Genomic DNA, 20,815 nt, shown 5'->3' on the forward strand with positions numbered 1-20,815 from the left:
AATAAATGATAGAAATTAATACTTTTATTTAGCAAGTATGCTCTAAATTGATCCAAACTTTCTATTTATCAAAGAAACCTAAAAAATCTACTCAGCTGTTTTCTACATAATAATAATAATAAAGGAAAATGGGTTTTTTTTCCGCAGCAAATCAGAATACTAGAATAATTTCTGAAGGATCATGCTAAAAATTCAGCTTTAAAAGGAATAAATTAAAATTTTAAATATATTCAACAGAAAACAGTTATTCTAAATAATAAAAAATATTTCAAAATGTTACTGTTTTTGCGGTACTTTGAAATAATAAATTCAGGTTTGGTGAGAAGAAGGGACTTTTTTTACGAAACATTAACAATCTAAATAACGCGGGAGTTACCAAAAGATAAACTATTTATTTATTTATTTATTTATTTGCACGTATGAGATTTGGTTTATCATGGTCATTCAAAAAAATACAAAATAAAAGTTCCCTCTTCCGGGGAATGAAATCGTTCTCCGGAAGTAGAGTCGGTGGAATTCCACCTCAGATTGTTATCGCAGCAGAATCCAGCGCTAATGTGGAGGAACCTGTGTGAGACTAGCTGAAGACTTTGGCGGTTCGCGGGTTTTCTTGTCGTATTTATGGACATTGAGCTTCACCGGGATCCTATCCTGTCAATTTTGATATTTAAAGCCCTCTGCCATAGTCGCGTTTAATACGCGAACAGAAGGTGGTCGTGAATGTTGATAAATAACGGACAGTAACGTTAGATGTTGACAGCTGCGGACTTCACATCCAGACATGGTGCTTTGACAGTAAAGTGATGCTTCATCGCCAGTATGGAGTCTTTGATATTTTATTTACTGCTGTTAGCTCCACTTTCTATCCATTGTGCGGTGAAACCAGTATTTGTTGAGGACCTGATAAATCAGGAAGAGGTACAAGAGTTTGGTAAGTTGCTCTAACGTTACTCTGAGAACGCCATTCAAATGGGTTCAACAACCAAATGGAATATTAAACTAACGTTAAATATGACTAAATGTATGGGGATATTTAGGGATTGTCTGGAATTGTGAGTTCAGTCTTGCTTCCTTTTCCTGTTTTGATTCAGTCATGAATGCTCATGTTAGTTCATTTCCTCCAACATGGAAGCTACTGCCGCATTTGCAATTGAATTGCAGTTTGAATGGAAAATACATTTACATATGCATATCTTGCTGTGGAAACTGTGTTTGGGGCACTGTATGGTTAAACAATAGTATGTAGTGTATGTAATTGTTATATCTAATAATATTTGATGTTTTAGATGTTGTTGGAAGTTGAACAGTTTAAAAGCTGAATGTGTAATGACATATGTATGCATTACTTATTATCCAGATACACTCAGCTCCATACTGTCGGATTATGATGTTGTACCTGCATCAGGACTCCAGCTTCACTCGGTCAGGAAGAGGGATGTTGATCCCCGATCACATGTGGAGCGGCTGGTCAGCTTCACAGCACTCCAGAGGTAAAGATTACAGATCAACACAGCATTCTCTTACTATTATACAGTGAAAAGCACTAAATAAGGGGACTTTAAGTCACCAAAACTGCAAAAGGCAGATCGGGTGATGTTCATGACACTTTTTAATATTTAAATGATGTATAATGAGTAAATTATTTATTTTATTATAAATAGTTTATTTGTTGTTTTTCTTCTTGTTTGTGTTATTCATCTTTGTCATCCCTGACTATTTTTTATTTATTTATTTGTATTTTAAATATGATGTATTTATTTGTATTTTATGTAGGTTTATATAAAAATATAATATAATTAATTATTGATTGATTTTTATTTATTTTTACGTGTGTTATTAATTTCTGACCGCCCCGGGTTCTAAAAATAATAATAATTGTATTATGTATTTATATTTTTTACCATATATATTTGTATTTATTTTATTAATGTAGCATGTATTTTTATTAATTATTTTTATCCTGTTCTGTATAAAATGTTATTTTATATATACAATTATAATGTAATATAATTTACAATCTATTACATATTTTATTTATTTTGTTTGTGTTTTCCATCTCGGACCACCCCTAGTTTCTAAAATAATAATAATGGATGCATATATATTTCTTTTTTTTATGCAGCATGTATTTGTATTTATTATTTATATTTATTTTATTCTATAAAATATATTATGTATTTATATTTTTACCATATATTTGTATTTTTTTAATGTAGTGTGTATTTTTATTAGTTTTATTTATTATTTATTTTTATTCTGTTCTATAAAATCTTATTTGATATATTTAATTTTTAAAAATAAAATGTAATATAGTCCATTACTTATTTTTATTCTGTTTCATTTATTTGTTTGTTTGTTTTTGTGTTATTCATCTCTGACCACCCCTGGTTTCTAAAAATAATAATAATTACATTATGCACTTATTTTTACCATATATTTTTATTTAATTTTTAATGCAGGATGTATTTTATTTTTTTTTTTTGTTCTGTTTGATCATTTTGTTTTTTTATATATAAAAATCATTTATTACTGTTTTATATTGATTCATATTTTCAGTTTGACCACCCTGGATTCTGAAAATAATAATAATAATTAGATTTTGTATCATTTTTTTATTTGTCAGTGATATTGTATTTGTTATGTTTTATTTTCTTTATTCTATTATTTAATTTACCTTTATATCAATCTTCATAACTTTTTTTTCTTTTAAGAAATTTTTTTTAGTGTTAGAGTGTTTTTGTTATTCTTCTATGACCTGAAGAGATCAGCCTCGTTCTTTCTTTGCAGTTTCACTGAACTAAAAACACATTTATTACCTCTCTTTTCAAAGGCACTTCAATCTGTACTTGACAACCAACACAGAACTTTTCACTGAAAACTTCAAGGCTGTATTCTTAGACGAGAATGGAAAAGAGGACCAATATGACATTCAATTACAGAATTACTATAAAGGACATGTAGTGGGTAAGACGTGTAATTAAGATATCACCCTTGGCATGAGAACTGAATTATCTTGTTTTTCCATCAGTGATTCATTATCATACATTGACGTATTGTTGTTTGCTATCTCAACAGGAGAGGAGCACTCGCGTGTGCAGGCACACATAGACGGGGAGGAGTTTTCAGCCCACATTCTTACTGAAGAGGCTGAATATAATGTAGAGGTAATTTGTTCGCAAATACTTAATATTGAAAGCATTTGATATTGCGCGTTTTTACTGAATTTTTTGTTGTCTTCGTTTAGCCCTTGTGGCGGTTTACAGAGTCGCCCCCTGATGGCCGTTTGCTGGTGTACCGTTCAGACGACATTAAAAACATTAGTCGACTGTCTTCACCCAAAGTGTGTGGATATGTGAAGGCTGATGCCCAGGAGCTCCTGCCAGAAGAGGCAAGAGCAGCGGGACAGAAGGAACATAAAGAGGGTGTGTATTTACATATGTTTGGCAAGTAGAGGTGTGCGATAATGACATAAAATATTATCTCGGTAGTTTCTGTAATTTTGTCGATAAAGATAATTAGACAATATTTTGAACAGAAATGAGCTTTTCCAATAAGATGAAGTTGATATTTGTTATGTTTTATGGCCACTTTAACCTTTATAAGGCTATTTTTTCCTATCTTAATTAAATGTATGCATCATCTTTTGTGTCAAATTCTGAAATGTAATCAATAAATTTAAATAGTAAGACATTATAGGGCTGTTACTGATCAAATTAAATTTGTTTTGTAGAGCAGAGGTGGCACAATCTGCATCTGAAGTAGCAATTAGCAATTAAAAAAAATACTTTAAATATAAACCTGAGTAGCAGTGGCATCAAATAACTGCATGAGTGAGTCATTGAATCATTCTTGATTCAATGGTTGATTGATTCAATAACGAAACAACATTGTGTGATGCTCAGAGAAGCAAAACAGTTCTGCTGTGGCTTTGTGTGACACTATTTTTGTTGACAAAATAAAGCAGAAATAGGAAATTGTGTCTAAAATGTAAGTTTATTCATATTTAGGGGTTCAATTGCTTAGGGCTGAAACACTATTGTAATTGTTAGAACAGTCATGGGTCAGCAATCTCCATATAAAACTGCTCATGTAGACCAAACTGTAAGTCGTAGAGACTTGAAACTTGGAGGTATGGTAGTACTTACATCACCAACAAAGTGGCCAAGCCTTGCTCAAACGGCAAGACAGGCGCTACAGGGATCAAAAGTACATAATTGCTTATAACTCCCAAACCGTCAGTCGCAGACAAGTGTCTTATGTTGTTTAGGTTTTGGATATTTTGCAAAAATACTTTTGCAAACTAGTCCTAGGTTTTTCGCCTGATCGGGACCAAACCATTGTAGAAAGATTCTCTGGAGAGCGTGAATAATTATCGAAACAAAGTTGAACTTTCAACTCACTGTCGCAAAGGAACCCCAAAACATCTGAGAGGGGCAAGGCTACTTTTAGTAAAATGCGTATAACTCCTGAACAGAATGAGATATATTCGCCAAACTCAGAAGACTTTTGTAATAGCTCAATCTGAGATCGCACTTGGTCACTTGGTGGTGCTGTAAAAGGGAAAAAACATAAAATGGCCATACCTATGCAATCATTTGTCTTATCAATATGATAATTACTTAGTGCATTCTTGGTTCAAAAGTGCCACAAGTGTCTATAAGGACATTCGCATATTTTAAAAAAAGCATGGCCGTCATTGGCCGATTGAGTTTGAGCACCTATTAGACATGGTTAACAGAGGCCGAGAGATAGGACACTCGGTGGACCTGTTTGACTCATGTTCCCAAAGATCTAAGAGAAATAAAAAAAAAAACATCAGCCACTGGAGGGGCGATATCGCATTAATGTGCATTTCGTGTTTTTTTGCACATAAACGTGATATTCGTATCATATGATAGAACTTCTTATTCTGGACAACTTTGCCTATTGAACCATTGCTGTCAATCAAATTGTTTGTTAAAGGATTGAGAAAATGTAAAAAAAAAAAAAAAAACTACTTTTGCGAACTAGTCCTAGGATTTTAGCTCAATCTGGAAAATAATGCTCCAGTACAATTCTCTGGACTCTCTAAGGTCAATAATTATCAAAAAAAAAAAATAATAATTTACCCTTTGGGAAGCTATAACAGTATCGTTTAGAAAAGGGGTTTGTCCAAATTTACCCAAAATCCTATAAAGCCTAAAGGAAAACTCAAAACTTCACAAAACCTGGTCGAACCACAGCTGGCACTATAACAGTCATAAATGTTACAAAACATAATATTTCTATGGTAAATGCCTTAAAGCGTTTGAACCCTGGTGATCGCTGCTTACGACTGTATTAACTTCTTGTTATTAGACTGTTTTATAAAATCAATATCACATTTGCAATCGGACTGATTTGGGGGAAAAAATCTGTTGTTTACGGGGCCATATTTGCCCCTTTATCTTGAATTTGAGGAATTGTAAATGTAGTCTAACCTATATTTCATAGTGTATGCAACACACTCTGGGTGTGTTATTGTTTGTTTTTTTTGCATTATGCTTGCTTGATAATGTCAAATCACATATCTTTTAAACAACAATTACGATATTATCGTAGATGCACACCCCTAATGACAGGATACCACAGAGGTCACTTTAGATCACTTAGTATTGGAGACTGGACATCAGACAAGTTATCAAAATTAACTCTGTTTCCTTTTTTATGAGGTTCTGAAACCTTTTCAGGTGATTGACCATTTTAACTGTAAATATGAGGAACAGGAAGTTCTCTGCAGTTATATATAATTATTTTATTTTTTAAACCACCAAATAAACTTATGTTGGAGTCTAGTTTGAAAAGCGATGCACTCTGTCTAAATCCTTATAAAAATTCTAGCACTGTACATTAAATACATAAATACATTATTTAACTGTATTACAGTCAAAAGTTTAGGGTTAGTAGTTTTTTTTTAAAGAAATAAATACTTTTAGTCAGCAAGGAGCATTAAATAATGATTAAATATAAAAATAAATTGTAAAACTTTTACACGAATACAAAAAATTCAATTTATATTTTTTTATTTGAACTTTCTATTGATTTCTGAAAAAGCAATATCACAGTTTCCACGAAAAAACTAAGCAGCCCAACTGTTTTCAACATTGATAATAATGAAAAATTTTTCTTGAGCACAAAACCAGCATATTAAAATCATTTCTGAAGGTGCATGTGACACTGATGACTGGAGTAATGCCTGCTAAAAATTCAGCTTTGTATCACACAAATATGTTTTACTCTATCACTGTACATAAGAGACTTTCTTCTAAAACCATAAAAAATAGCCAACATTAAACTTTTGAACAAGTGATTGTCAAATGTTGTTAAACATTTAAAGGTCGTTTTGTTTTTCAGCCATTTTGAGACAAACACATTTAATTACGATAGCAATCTAAACACACAATAGAAATTCAGCTTTTATCACATGCTCATGTTGAGCGAGATGATTACTGCATGAGTGTGTGTAGGAGTTATACACCAGTCTGACAAAGGCCACCCATTCAAGCATGTAGTCACCCAGCTGTGACCTCCTGCTATGAGAACTGAACATAGTCTGGAGACAAAGCATAATAATTCAATTCAGTAATTTCTTCATTTTTTTGTCCTCCATTATCACAATTGTGGAAGTTCCCCATTGTTTTGCTTTAAATTGTTTCATTTTATTAATTTAAATAAATTGTATTGTGAAGCATGCTTAGTTGCTTTCATTTCTTGAATGCAGAGCCTCACAACATAGAGAGAAGATCTACACATGACCACAAGAAAAACACCTGCCCGCTGCTTTTAGTAGCAGATCATCGCTTCTACAAACACATGGGCCGTGGAGAGGAGAGCACCACCCTCAACTACTTGGTGAGCAATGCAACTAAATTACACACTAAATTTAACTGGAAAGGAAAGATGTCATTGTGGTTGTACAATAGAGGAAGTTGTTGCACTAAGGGTAAGGTCCCTATAAACACCATAAAATCACAATAAAATGCATTGAATTAGTGTGTTTTGTGTTTTTCAGATTGAGCTGATCGACAGAGTGGATGATATATACAGAAACACATCCTGGGATGAGGATTTTAAAGGCTACGGTGTGCAAATCCAACAGGTGACCTTAATATCTCTTAATCATGGAAGGATATTCATTCTCAATTCTCATTCTTTTCGTACTTGTAGTTGAGTTTTATTTTCCTAAGATGAAAAAAGGTGCTAGGGCAATACAAAAATATAATAAAACTGTTCTAAATGACTTTGTAGTATATCATCCTTTCAAAGTATCAATAGATTGTTTGTGAAAGAAGAAATAATGTCCGATTTGTGTGAGATAGTCTTTTGAATGAATTATTCATTGAAAAATCAGTGATACAGTTCTTGATTAAAACTCATTAACTGATAATGAGCGTTTCTGGTTAACTCACTAAGTTGAAGGTTATTAGTGAATAATGCCTTGAATTAAAACAACTTTGTAATCATATGGCTTCTGTTCTTCACACAAAGCTCTCATACAGTATGGCTTCAGACGAGTTGCAATACAGCACACAAGTCATATGAACCACTTTTATGATGCTTTGCATCCTTCTCAAAGCTTGTAAGCTCCATTATCTATTCATTGTAACTGCATGGGAAAGTACAACTAGAATGATTTAAAACACCTCATTTGGTGTTCCACACAAGAAAGTCTAAAAGCTCATCCCAAAACAACCCTGCTTTTTTCACTTTTTCACTCACTGGTAGAACTGATGACTCTGAAGTCAAACAGATCATAGCAGCTGACTCAACTCTAATACAAAGAGCTTAATGTTAGTTTCAACAGACCACAGAAGTTCCCTTATTTTGTCACATGGCTTGTAGCAAACTCCAGGTGTAACTCAGTGTTGGGCTTTCTAAACGACGCTTTTTCCATCTTGTTACGGTGTTCAAGTGCTCAATGTTTTGCCTTTTTAAAAGGAATTTAAAAGCGTTTTTTCAGCAGCTTATCTCTGTATTTAGTGGGTCCATGTTTTTGATCTGTGAGTGTTGTCATCTTGCCTTCTAAACTGTAAATATGCCCACAGATAATCATAAACAAGGAGCCCACAAAAGTTGCCCTTGGAGAGAATCACTACAACATGGAGGGCAGCCCATTAAAAAGGAAGGATGGTGTGTGGGATGTGAAGAAGCTCCTGGAAGTAAGTGCCATGTATTTAGAAGTATAGTGTACACAGGTTAAAATGTTATGATAAATCCACAACAGCAGTCCAGAAAAGTAAAGTTTATGTGCTTTGTATTCACGATGTCATGAATCAGATGTCATTGGCTCCAGACTGTGTCTAAAATACAGTTGAAGAATCTGCAAAATGTTAATTATTTTACCAAAATAAGAGGGATCATACAAAACGCATGTTATTTTTTTATTCGGTACTGACCTGAAGAAGATATTTCACATACTAAAAATGTTTACATATAGTCCACAAGAGAAAATATTAGTTGAATTTATAAAAATTACCCTGTTCAAAAGTTTACATCTTAATTCTGTGTTGTTACCTGAATTATCCTCAGCTGTGTTTTTCCTGAACAGGTAAACTGCCCGCTGTTCTTCAGAAAAATCCTTCAGATCCCACAAATTCAGCATTTTTGTGTATTTGAACCCTTTCCAACAATGACGGTATTATTTTGAGATCCATTTTTTCACACTTAGGACAACTGTGGGACTCATATGCGACTATTATAGAAAGGTTAAACGCTCACTGATGTTTCAGAAAAAAAAACCAATGCATCAATAGCCGGGGGGTGGAATCTTTTGAAAAGAATGAGGATGTGTATTTTGCCTAAATATCATATTTTCTCAATTTAGCACTGCCTTTCAGAAGCTACATAAGATACTTATGTTCTCCAGAAGACAAAATAAGTTAATTTACCCTGATCTTTCAAAAAGTTTTCACTCTCCTGGCTCTTAATGCATCATTATTCCTTCTGAAGCATTAGTGAGCGTTTGAACCTTCTGTAATAGTTGCATATGAGTCCCTCAGTTGTCCTCAGTGTAAAACGATGGATCTCAAAATTATACAGTCATTGCTGGAAAATGCTGAATTTGTGGGACCTGAAGGATTTTTCTGAAGAAAAGCAGGCAAGAATGCAGTAAATTTGTCAATAATAAATCAACAAATCAACAAATTTGTACTAAAATGTGAATAAGCTATGCACTCAATAAACCAACACTGAAAATTGTCAGCTATAATTTAGCTTCAAAAATGTTTTTGTTGCCTTTTTTAATAGTCAGATTTATCATTTTTTTGTAGACCCTCACTTTCTCATCTTTATCTCACATCTCTATAGCAATTCAGTTACGACATCGCAGACAACGCCTCTGCAGTTTGCCTTGCGCATCTCTTCACCTATCAGGACTTTGATGATGGCACCCTAGGTCTGGCATATGTGGCTCCGTCCAAACAGGGACTGGGTGGACTCTGCCCTAAACGTAAGGATCTCTTTAACTGTGATCAATGGAATTCCACTTGTCAAAAGTGCTTGACTTTGTGCATTCACTTTGTCTTCCAGCTTACTATCCATCACAATCTGTCAGGAAACCCAGCTACCTAAACACAGGCTTGACAAGCACCATGAATTATGGGAAAACTATTCTGACTAAGGTTTGCTTTAAAATCACTTGCATCCTAAATGCCAGATATTTTTGTACCAGGCAGCACTCTGATGTTGTGTCTCTCCAGGAAGCAGATCTTGTAACAACTCACGAGCTTGGCCACAACTTTGGAGCAGAACACGATCCAGACAATATAGCTGTCTGTGCACCCAGCGACGACCAGGGTGGCAAATATGTCATGTACCCTATTGCAGTCAGTGGAGATCATGCCAACAACAAGGTATTTTCCATCCTGTACTGATTTTTTTGACCCTTTACATGTAGTTACTTTACATACTCGTCTGTTTTATTTTTTCCCACAGCGCTTTTCCAGCTGTAGCAAGTTCTCAGTCAGTAAGACATTAAAGGTCAAGGCTCATCAATGCTTTAAGGAGAGGAGCAGTAAGCTTTGTGGGAACTCCCGTGTGGAGGAGGATGAAGACTGTGACCCTGGACTCCTTCATCTCAATGATGACCCCTGCTGCACAGCTAAGTGCAAATTCAGGAAGCAGGCACTATGCAGGTAAATAACAGTAATAGGTCAAAAGTTGTTTTTATTTGACCAAAATAAGATGGGTTTTTACTTACAAAATGCATGGTATTTTTTATAAGATATTTTGTCTTCTAGAAAACTTGTAAGTATCTTCTGTAGCTTCTGAAGGGCAGTACTCGATGAAAAAAAATATTATATTTAGGCAAAATAAGAAAAATGTACACATCTTCATCCTGTTCAAAAGTTTACACCCCTGGCTCTTAATGCATCGTTTTTCCTTCTGAAGCCTCAGTGAGTGTTTGGACCTTCTGTAATAGTTGAGTATGAGTCCCTCAGTTGTCCTCAGTGTGAAAAGATGGATCTCAAAATCATACAGTCATTGTTGGAAATAAATAATTATCCGATTACTTGATTAATTGTCAGAATAATTGACTGATTACTCAATTACCAAAATAATTGTTAAAAATGCAGTTCATAATATAGATTTTTTAAGTTAATTGTTTAACAACATTTAACCTCTTTTTGTGATTTTGAAAGGTTAGTTTTACATTTACCAAGGCTGCTTTTATATACTTTTTTTCTTGAAATATGGTTGTAGTATTTATTAATATTTTAAATAAGCTTTTTATATATACTTTTAGTTTTATATTTAACTGTTTAGGGCAAGCAAGGGACTCATGAACAACTATCACAAAAAAAAACAGCTGTGGATCATTGAGGTAATAACACTGTATTAAGAATCAAGTGTATGTAAACTTCTGAATGGGGTCATTTTTAAAAAATCAACTATTATTTTCTCTTGTGGACTATATGTAAATATCTTTTACATAAAATATCTCATTCAGGTCAGTAGTAAATAAAAATAACATGCATTTTGTATGATTGTATGATTATTTTGGTAAAATAATTAACATTTTGCAGATGGTGTATGTAAACTTTTGACTTTTACTGTATATTGATTTATTCAGATTTTCTTTATGCAGATAACCTGACTGATGACAGCAAGTGGTTTAAAGTGTTAAGAAGTGTGGTTCTCTTAAAGGCATTGTAGTGGCTGATATTGTTGTCTGTGACCCTTAGTGACAGAAACAGCCCTTGCTGCAAGAACTGTAGGTTTGAAAGTGCAGAGAAGACCTGTCAGGAGACCATCACCGCCACATGCAAGGGCATGTCAAAGTGCACAGGTGAGCCCAAACCTCTCCATTGTCAAAGTAGCAGTTGTCTGGATCAATTATAAATGGTTTGTTAACTTTTTACTGTTCTGTATACCTAGGCAACAGCAGTGAATGCCCCACCCCTGGTAACCTGGCTGATAACACAGAGTGTGTGGACAAGGGCCGATGTCAGAAAGGCGAGTGCATGCCTTTCTGCGAGGCTCTGCATAGTCTTGAGTCCTGTGCCTGCAATGGTAAATGTCTTAACAGATCCTTCCCTGTGTTCATATTAGTGCCCAACCAGTAGATGTGTTTATACCTAATATAACACAGTTTCTACGTATGGCAGACTAGTTTTCTTCAATTTTCATGTTTGTGTCTTTCTTTCTTCAGTTGTAAAGAAACTAAGTTTTTTGAAGGATAACATTTCAGGATTTCTCTCCATATAATGGATATGTGTGGTGCCCCCGAGTTTGAACTTCCAAAATGCAGTTTAAACGCAGCTTCAAATGATCCCAGCTGAGAAAGAAGTGTCTTATCTAGAGAAATGATCTTTTATTTTCTAAAAAAAATTGACAATTTATATACTTTTTAACCTCAAATGCTCGTCTTGTCTCGTCTCTGCAATGCGCATGAGCAGTCTGTGTAATCCTGGTCAATACAGTTAGGGTATGTTGAAAAACACTCATTTTTGTCTTCAACATCGAAATCTTCCTTTAGAGTGAATTAAGAAAATTATAAGCATAAAGCTATTGTGAATTTACAAACGCTAAGATTCAATTGAATAAATTTATGCAATGCAGGTTTAATATATGCGCTTTAATTGCGTACATGCATGTAGGTTTTGTATGTGTGTCTTAGAGTGACCCCTTCTACAGTAAATGCTGCTCCACACAAACAGTTTTCATTTACATGTGTGGAGTGTCTCCAGCTCCATCTCTGCATATTATAACATTCATCTGGAAACATTCATCTGTTCGCCATTTCATTCATTCATGGGAGAATATGTCAATATCTCAATATGCAAGTGGTTCATCGTGATTTCAAAATAAAAGCTTGCACAGTATAGCATAAAAACAATCGTCAGGCTGATGGCCCTCTCTGCAGGCATTTGTTAAATGCATAATGTACATTAGTCTCTTTTTTATTCTATATGTATTTTAAGCAATTTTAAAGGCTATTGTTCGCTTAAGTCTATTTTTATTACCACACACAAATATATATTATATATATATTTTTTTCTTTAAATAAGGTATTTATTAATATTTTAAATTAGCTGTTATTTTTATACTTTTTTTTTTATTTAAGTTTTGGTAATTCTGATATAAACTACTTTAAGTTTTTATAATTTTGTTATGTTATGGTTTTGTCATTTTATCAGTTTTTGTTTCTATTTAGTTATTATTAATTTAATTATTAAGTATTTTAGAAATTTAAAAACAGTTTTATAGTAATAGATTTTCTGCTATTTGTTCTAATTATTTTCTATACTGTATAAATCTATCTGTACTGTATAACTATAATTGTGCATGAACAATTTTGTAAAATTAATCAAAATCCTACAAATGTTTTATATATTTTTATTATATTTATTTTTATATTTATTACGCAAAAAAAAAAAATCAGGTCATAAAATAGATTATTTAATTAATTATTTAACAAAATTAAACCCTTTTTTGTGATTTTGAAATGTTATTCACCAGGGCTACATTTATTTTTTCAAAAATACTGTGAAAAATGTGTTTATACGGTTTTCTATTTGATTATACTATTTTAAAATGTAATGTATTCCGAATTTTTAGCAACTGTTACTCCAGTCTTCAGTGTCACATGATACTTCAGCAATCATTAAAATATGCTGATTTACTGCTTAGGTATATTTTTATTTCTTGTTATTATCAGTTCTAAAAACAGTTGTGCTGCTTAATATTTTTAAACTCATTATTGGCTCATTAATTGGGATGGTTGATGTATGCTAAAACCACTACCAATACACATACTAATAATCATGTTCTCTGTTTTACCTGTAATTATGAATCCAAAAGTGCTGACTCTGTCCATTTGCTGTGATGTTTTTCAGAGACTGAGGACTCGTGTAAAGTGTGCTGTAGAAGTAATGGGCCTTGCGCTCCCTTTGTCTTTGAAGGGTCACCTCTTTACCTGCGCAAGGGCAAACCCTGTACCGTCGGCTTCTGTGATGGGGCTGTGAGTACACTGCTTGTCTATGTTTTGACAATGATCATTTATCAGACTAAATAGTGTTTTCTATTCACTGGGTGATAAATGCTGTGCTGTTGTTCATTCCAGGGTAAATGCATGAAGCACGTCCAAGATGTCATCGAACGTTTATGGGACTTTATAGACAAGCTAGACATCAACACATTTGGTAGGAGATTATAAGAGTGACTTTAGCTATGACTTTTTCTGTATGTTTATGTTTGTTATGCCAATGGTGAGTTATTTCTGTCAATGTGCAGGGAAGTTCTTGGCTGACAACATAGTTGGATCAGTGGTGGTCTTCTCTCTCCTCTTCTGGATTCCCCTAAGCATACTGGTGCACTGTGTGGTGAGACTTATTTTACAGTCAATGTGCTTTCCTGAATTGTTTTTTCTTAATAGGACAGTCCAACTTGTCATAATTAATTCACCCTCATGTACTTCCAAACCTCTTTGACTTTTATCCGTGCAACTTGTTTGGTAGAAAGCACAAGCTGCTGTTTGAATTTTGACTGTCAAGCTCTAAAAAGCTCTCTAAAAGCTTATAAAAGTGTTCCATACAACTTGTATGCTATATTACTTTTAAGTCTTTTAAAGCCATAGCTTTAGCTTTGTTTGAGGAATTTGTATTTTAGCATTATTTATACATTATTATCATATTTATTAATATGGGTTAGGGTTGAATTTGCTTTTTGTATTTAAATGTCAGTTTGTTATTTTAATATGTCTTTAATTAGACTTTTTATTTATAATATACTTTTTTAGATATTTATATTTTAACCATTATTTTAATTCTATTTGTATACAGTTATAGTATTTATTAATATTTTAAATTAGCTTTTATTTTATACTTTTTCATTTAAATTTAAGTTTTGCTAATTCTGACATGAACTAATTTTTATAATTTTATGAAACATTGTTATTCGTTTATGTATTTATTCTTTTATTTATTTATTAGTATAATTTATTACATTTGTTTTAATTATTATCAATACTGTATAATAATATCTATACTGTATAACTATTATTTTGTATTACATTTGTTGTAAAATTTGTCATCCTGGATTTACTGATACAATTTAATTTTTTTTATATTGGTTACTTTTTTATACCTTTTTTTCTGCCCACTTTTGTGGACAATTTAGTGCAGTGCTATTATAAAAATACAAATATTATTTTATTAATATTTATATTATATTTATTTTTATATCTATTACATATTATATTTTTCTGTGTGGACAATTTAAAAATTATTATTCAACTTTTTATTTATTATTTATTTATTAAGTGTTTTAGTAATTTAAAAACGTATTATAGTAATAAATTTACTTTGCAAATTGTTCTAATTATTATCAGAACTGTATAATTTTATCTCTACTGTATAACTATAATTGTGCATAAAAAAACATTTGTGAAAATTTACCAAAATTAGATCCTAGATGCTACAGTTTTTTTTTTATATTTAGTTTTATGTTCATTACATTTTGAATCTTTTTTTTCTGCCCACTTTTGTGAAGAATTTAGTGAAGTGCTGTTATAAAAAAAAAAAGTGTTTTTAATGTTTCTATTTTTTATTATTAATTATTTTAGTAATTTAAAATAGTATTAGATTTTCTTTACAATTTGTTCTTAATATTATAAGTACTATACAATTCTATCTATGCTGTATAACTATAAGTCTGCATGGAAAATTTTTGTAAAATTGATCAAAATTTGATCATAGATAAAAAAAATATATATTTAGTTTTTTATTTATTACGTTTCTTTTATAAAAAAAATTCTGCCCACTTTATGGAGAATTCAGTGGAGTGCTATTATAAAAATAAAATTATTAGTTTTTTTATGTTTCTATTTAGTTTTTATTTATTTACTATTTTAGTCATTTAAACGTATTTTATTTATTTCACTTTCCATTTTTTATCTGATATTTATATCTTATTTTATTTCAGTTTTATTTATTAATTTATTTAACAATAACACTGTGAGGAACAGACTGAAATGTGATGGTATTTTGCTTCTGGTAATACTTCAACAGAAGGAGTTATGTAAGTACTATGGTGAATAAATGATGACAGAATTGTCATTTTTGGCTAAACGATCCCTTCAAATACATTAAAGTGATTGTTTCTCTTTGCTCATTAATAGGACAAGAAACTGGATCAGCAATATGAGGAAAACTCCAAAACCATGATGTACCCCAGTGTAAGTCCTTCTGTCGTAAAACTACAACTCCCACCAAGGCTCTTTTCTCTCGCAGCTCTCGGAGATCAGAATACTAACAGACTAACTAACACAGTAAAGTCATCCAGCACCCCAAAGTAACATAATAACTTGCTCATCCTGTTTAGCATGGCGTCTTTTATCAGGGCTAGCGTGGGCGAGCGTGGCTGCACATGTATGACTTGTGGCTTGTTTGCTCTGACCCTTGTGAAACTGCAGCAGATGGTGGTGGAGGTGTGTAGTAGAGCTCTCAACTCAGGTGAGTGAGCGTCATACGGCCTCTGTGCCCCCCCTGAGTGTGATGACGTAGGAGCGCGCTGGTTGTGACGTGTCCGATGGGCCGACTGAGTTTAGTTCAGCTTGTCCTGTATGTGTCGTGCATTCAGTGTTCATGAGGATGTGTTTCCGGTTTCTGAATCTGGTTGTTTTTGGATGCAGATCAGCATTGGAGCGTTTTAAATGCACGGCTTTGAAACTCTCTTGATACTGCATATGCTACGGATGCCTGGATCTTCATTTGATTTGTTTCAAGAGATGTGAATGGACAGTTACTGATTTGCCAGATCCATATTTTGCTGCATTTAAGTCAAGTGTAGCATGCTGTTTATTTTATGCATAGGGATGGGCATCAGTTTGTCTACTCGTACTTGACAGATGAATCAGAATACTAGAACTGATGTAATTCAAATTAAATTATGAAATATTATTACAATTTAAAATAACAGTTTTCTATTTTATTAAATATTAATACTATTATAAAATGCAATAATATTTCACAAAAATATTTTTTCAGTATTTCTAATCAAATAAATAGCCTATAGATGCTACAGACTTTTTGTATTTATTAGGGCTGTCAAATGATTAATCGTGATTAATCACATCCAGAATAAAAGTTTGTTTTTACATAATGTATGTGTGAGTACTGTGTAACTTTATTATGTATATAAAAATACACACACTTGCATTGATATACATTTGATGCAAAATGTTATATGTAACTATGAAGAGTTTATATGTATATACAATTAAATATAAATAAATATATATAACTATTATTATAATATATACATGTACGTGTATGTATTTATATATACATTATTAATATAATCAGTACTCACACATATATCATGTAAAAACAAACTTATATTGGATGTGATTAATCACGATTAATCATTTGACAGCCGTAGTATTTATATTATATTTATTATTTATATATTTATTAATTTTTTAATTTTAAAAAATTCTGCCCAGTTTTGTGGAACATTTAGGGGAGTGCTATTATGCAAATTAAATTTAAATAATAATAAACAAATTATAATTTTTAAACGATGCAAAACAAAAATTGTATAATAAAAAACTGTCCAAGTTTTGGTGCATCAGTAGTTGGTTTGCATATTTAAGCATCATACAGATGTATTTGTATCGTGTTTAGCTGTTTATTCAAACACATCTTAATATGTCATGTTAGAAAAAATTAAAAACACTTAATTTGTTTGATTTTATTTCTCAGATTTTGTTTTGTTTCACTGTGCTCTATTTAAATCAGTGGTTCTTAACCATCAGCAAATTTTCAAGGGGGTCACAGGATGACTTTAAATGACTAAATTTTATATATTTTTGGAATACTTAAAAAAAAAAGATGTTAACCTAAATCATTTATTTTTTCCCATCAACAATTATATTTACTAAAAAAAACAACAGTAGCTTTGCATCACAGGAATAAATTTATATTTTAAAGTATATTCAAATATAAAACAGCAATATTTCACAATATATCTTTTTTTCTGTATTTTTAATCAAATGAACGCTTAAAAGAAAGGCAGAGCAAAAAAGACTTTCTTAAAAAACACAAAAAATCTTACTGATATAATATTATTGCATAACCATAATTGTGCAATCAAAAATGTTGAAAAATTGATCAGTAATAGATCCAAGATGCTATATTTTTTTTTATTTAAATCATATTACTTTTTTTTTCAGCCCACCTTTGTGGAACATTTAGGGGAGTGCAATTTTAAAAAATAAAACAAAAATAATAAAAAATATACAAATTTTATTTGTATAAAAAAAAAAAAAAAAAAAAAAATGTGTATGTGTATATATATATATTATGTGTATGTATGTGTATATATATATATATATATATATATATATATATAAATATATATATATATATATATATAAATATATATATATATATAAATTGTGCATAAATTTTTTTTTTGCCCACTTTTGTGGAACATTTAGGGGAGCGTTATTACAAAAGAAAAACTGGGGGGAAATATTTACTAAAATTAATAATTAATAATTCTATATATAATTAAATTTTTAAATGATGCAAAAAATGCTAAATCAAAAAACTGAAAAGTATCCAAGTTTTAGTGCATCAGTTGTTGGTTTACACATTTAAACCATCAAACAGATGTTTTTGTATCGTGTTTTGCTGTTAATTCAGTCACAATCTTAAGATGTCTTGTTAAAAAATGATTTTTGTTGTCAGATTTGGTTTTCATTGTGCTCCATTTAAATCCGTGGTTCATAACCATCAGCAAACTTCCAAGGGGGTCACAGAATGACTTAAAATATCTAAATTTATATATATTTTTGGAATACTTAAAACAAAAAAGATGTCAACTTAAATCATTCATTTTTCCCATCAATAATTATATTTACTGAAAAAACAACAGTAGCAGTATCTTTTAAAATCACAAAATGAATTGTTTAATTTCATGTATCAAATATCTCTGAATAAAATTTCCAGCAGGGGGCATTTAAATGTTATGTTAGACAACGTAGAGCCTGAAAGTAAGAACCACTGGTCTAAATGTTTTCAACAGGAAGAAAATAAAATGACACCAAAAACCTTTTCATTCAGTACTTTCATAATCAATCATTGCTGTCACTTCCGAGCACTCGTGCCCATCCCTATTGATCCAGGATGTAGTGAATACCACGAGAAGTCTCCCTTACTTATTCCATCACAAATTCTGTCTGTAGAGCGCAGAGATAATGAGCAGTCTGGAGTCGGCGCCCATCCGCATTGTGAAGGCCCCTCATCTGCATTCAGTGGGAGTGCGACCTCAGCCCTCAATGGGCCCCACAGGCCCCGGCGTCTCACCGGCACAGGAGACGCTCGCCGCCCCAAGCCCTGCCAACCTCTCAGGCGCACCCAAAGTGGATCCGCTGCGAATGGCCACAATCGAGGAGGACCCCAGCGTAGACTCCTCTCACCTGGACGAGGAGGACGGCGTCCGTCAACGCGGCACAGCTGCCAGGTCCTTCGAGGACCTCACCGGACAGGCAACGCCATCCCGCGGGGACAAGAGACGGCTGACGAGACAGGCGCGCATTGACAGTAAGGAGACGGAGTGCTGAGGACACTGGCGGAAGTCACATGATTGAGGCGTGAGCTGTGAGGTGCAATCAGGCTTCGTTTTGTCAGTGTACGTGATGTGCAAACTGCTGACACATTTCGGTTGGTTCTTAGAAATTTTGTAGCATTCCTTTAATGCACAAGTTTAGTTATTCAAAATTGAGTGTTACTTAAAAGCATGTGTGAAACTGCCAAGAGGAATGACTTTGCATATATCAAAAATTAAAGGAAGAAATTGAATGCAGTTTAAAGGGATAGTTTATCCAAAAATGAAACTTATGTTATCTTTTATTCGCCCTCAAATCATACATGTATGACTGACTTTCTTCTGTGGAACCACAGATGAAAGTTAATGGCGTCCAATATTCTTTTAGACAAAAACAGTAAAAATATTCTTCTTTTTGTGTTCCACAGGAGAAAGTTTTGAAAACACACCAGGTTGAGTAAAAGACAACAGAAGTTTCATTTTAGGGTAAACCATTTCTTTAAATGTGTACATTTGCCCTTTATACAAATGAAGTTAAAAGGTTACATACACCTTGCAGTATCTGCAAAATGTTAATTATTTTACCAAAATAAAAGTGCAAAATGCATGTTTTTTTTTATTTAGGACTGACCTGAATAAGATATTTCACATAAAAGGCAAGATAAAAAAAATAGTTTACATAAATGACCCTGTTCAAAAGTTTTCATACACCTGATTCTTAATACTTAATTTTTAGCGATAGTTGTTCACGAGTCCCTTGTTTGTCCTGAACAGCTAAACTGCCTGCTGTTCTTCAGAAAAAATCCTTCAGGTCCCACAAATTCTGTTTTTTCAGCATTTTTGTGTATTTAAACCCTTTCCATCAATGACTGTATGATTTTGGGATCTATCTTTTTTACACTGAGGACAACTGAGGGACCTCAACTATTACAAAAGATTCAAACACTCACTGATGCTCCAAATAGAAAAATTATGCACAGAATGAAAATGTGTACATTTTTCTTATTTTGCCTAAATATATACACTACCAGTCAAAAGTTTGGACACACTTCCTCATTCTCTTTAATTGGGGAAGTGTGTCCTAACTTTTGACTGGTAGTGTATATATAATTTTTATTTTATTTAGTACTGCCTTCAGAAGCAACAAAAGATACTTACATGTTTCCCAGAAGACAAAATAAGTTAAATTGATTATCTTACTGCTTTGTGTTTTCTTCTGGAGCATCAGTGAGCGTTTGAACCTCCTTAATAGTTGCAGATGAGTCCCTCAGTTGTTTTCAGTGTGAACAGAGGATCTCAAAATCATACAGTCATTGTTGGAAAGAGTTCAAATAAACAAAAAATGCTGAAAACCCAAAGAATTTGTGGGACCCGATTTTTCTGAAGAACAGCGGGCAGTTTAACTGTTCAGGACAAACAAGGGACTATCACTAAACAAAAAAACACAGCTGTGGATCATTCAAGTAACAACACAGGGTCATTTTTTATAAATTCAACTATTATTTTCTCTTGTGGACTATATGTAAACATCTTTTATGTTAAATATCTTATTCATGTCAGTACTAAAAAAAAATCATGCATTTTGTATGATCCCTCTTATTTTGGTAAAATAATTAACTTAGTTTTGCAGATTCCACCAGGTGTTTTGACTTCAACTGTATGTCTATTGTAACTGTTTAGGCATTTTTTGTCGTTTTTATAAACTGAAGTACAAATCAAAATCATTTTTGTGGTAATTGACAAT

At 32.4% G+C, this 20,815-nt stretch overlaps 1 protein-coding gene across 2 annotated transcripts; it reads left to right on the forward strand.

Annotated features, from left to right (window-relative positions):
- Positions 1-555: 555 nt before the first annotated feature.
- adam17a (ADAM metallopeptidase domain 17a) lies at positions 556-20,809 on the forward strand. 2 transcript variants are annotated; one of them, XM_073826759.1, is made up of 20 exons: positions 556-931; positions 1,358-1,490; positions 2,831-2,964; positions 3,076-3,164; positions 3,245-3,422; positions 6,740-6,870; positions 7,031-7,117; positions 8,064-8,177; positions 9,325-9,466; positions 9,547-9,638; positions 9,717-9,869; positions 9,952-10,151; positions 11,202-11,305; positions 11,395-11,529; positions 13,356-13,480; positions 13,583-13,661; positions 13,753-13,841; positions 15,638-15,694; positions 15,932-15,971; positions 18,710-20,809. In XM_073826759.1, exons 1-20 carry the CDS (start codon positions 820-822, stop codon positions 19,063-19,065), a joined length of 2,550 nt encoding a protein of 849 aa, XP_073682860.1. In that variant the 5' UTR covers positions 556-819; the 3' UTR covers positions 19,066-20,809. The 2 variants fall into 2 exon arrangements, with proteins under 2 accessions (XP_073682860.1, XP_073682861.1); XM_073826760.1 differs by lacking the exon at positions 15,932-15,971.
- Positions 20,810-20,815: the final 6 nt, after the last annotated feature.

This window comes from Garra rufa, chromosome 21, assembly GCF_049309525.1.
Source record: "Garra rufa chromosome 21, GarRuf1.0, whole genome shotgun sequence".
Classification (NCBI taxonomy): Eukaryota; Metazoa; Chordata; class Actinopteri; order Cypriniformes; family Cyprinidae; genus Garra; species Garra rufa.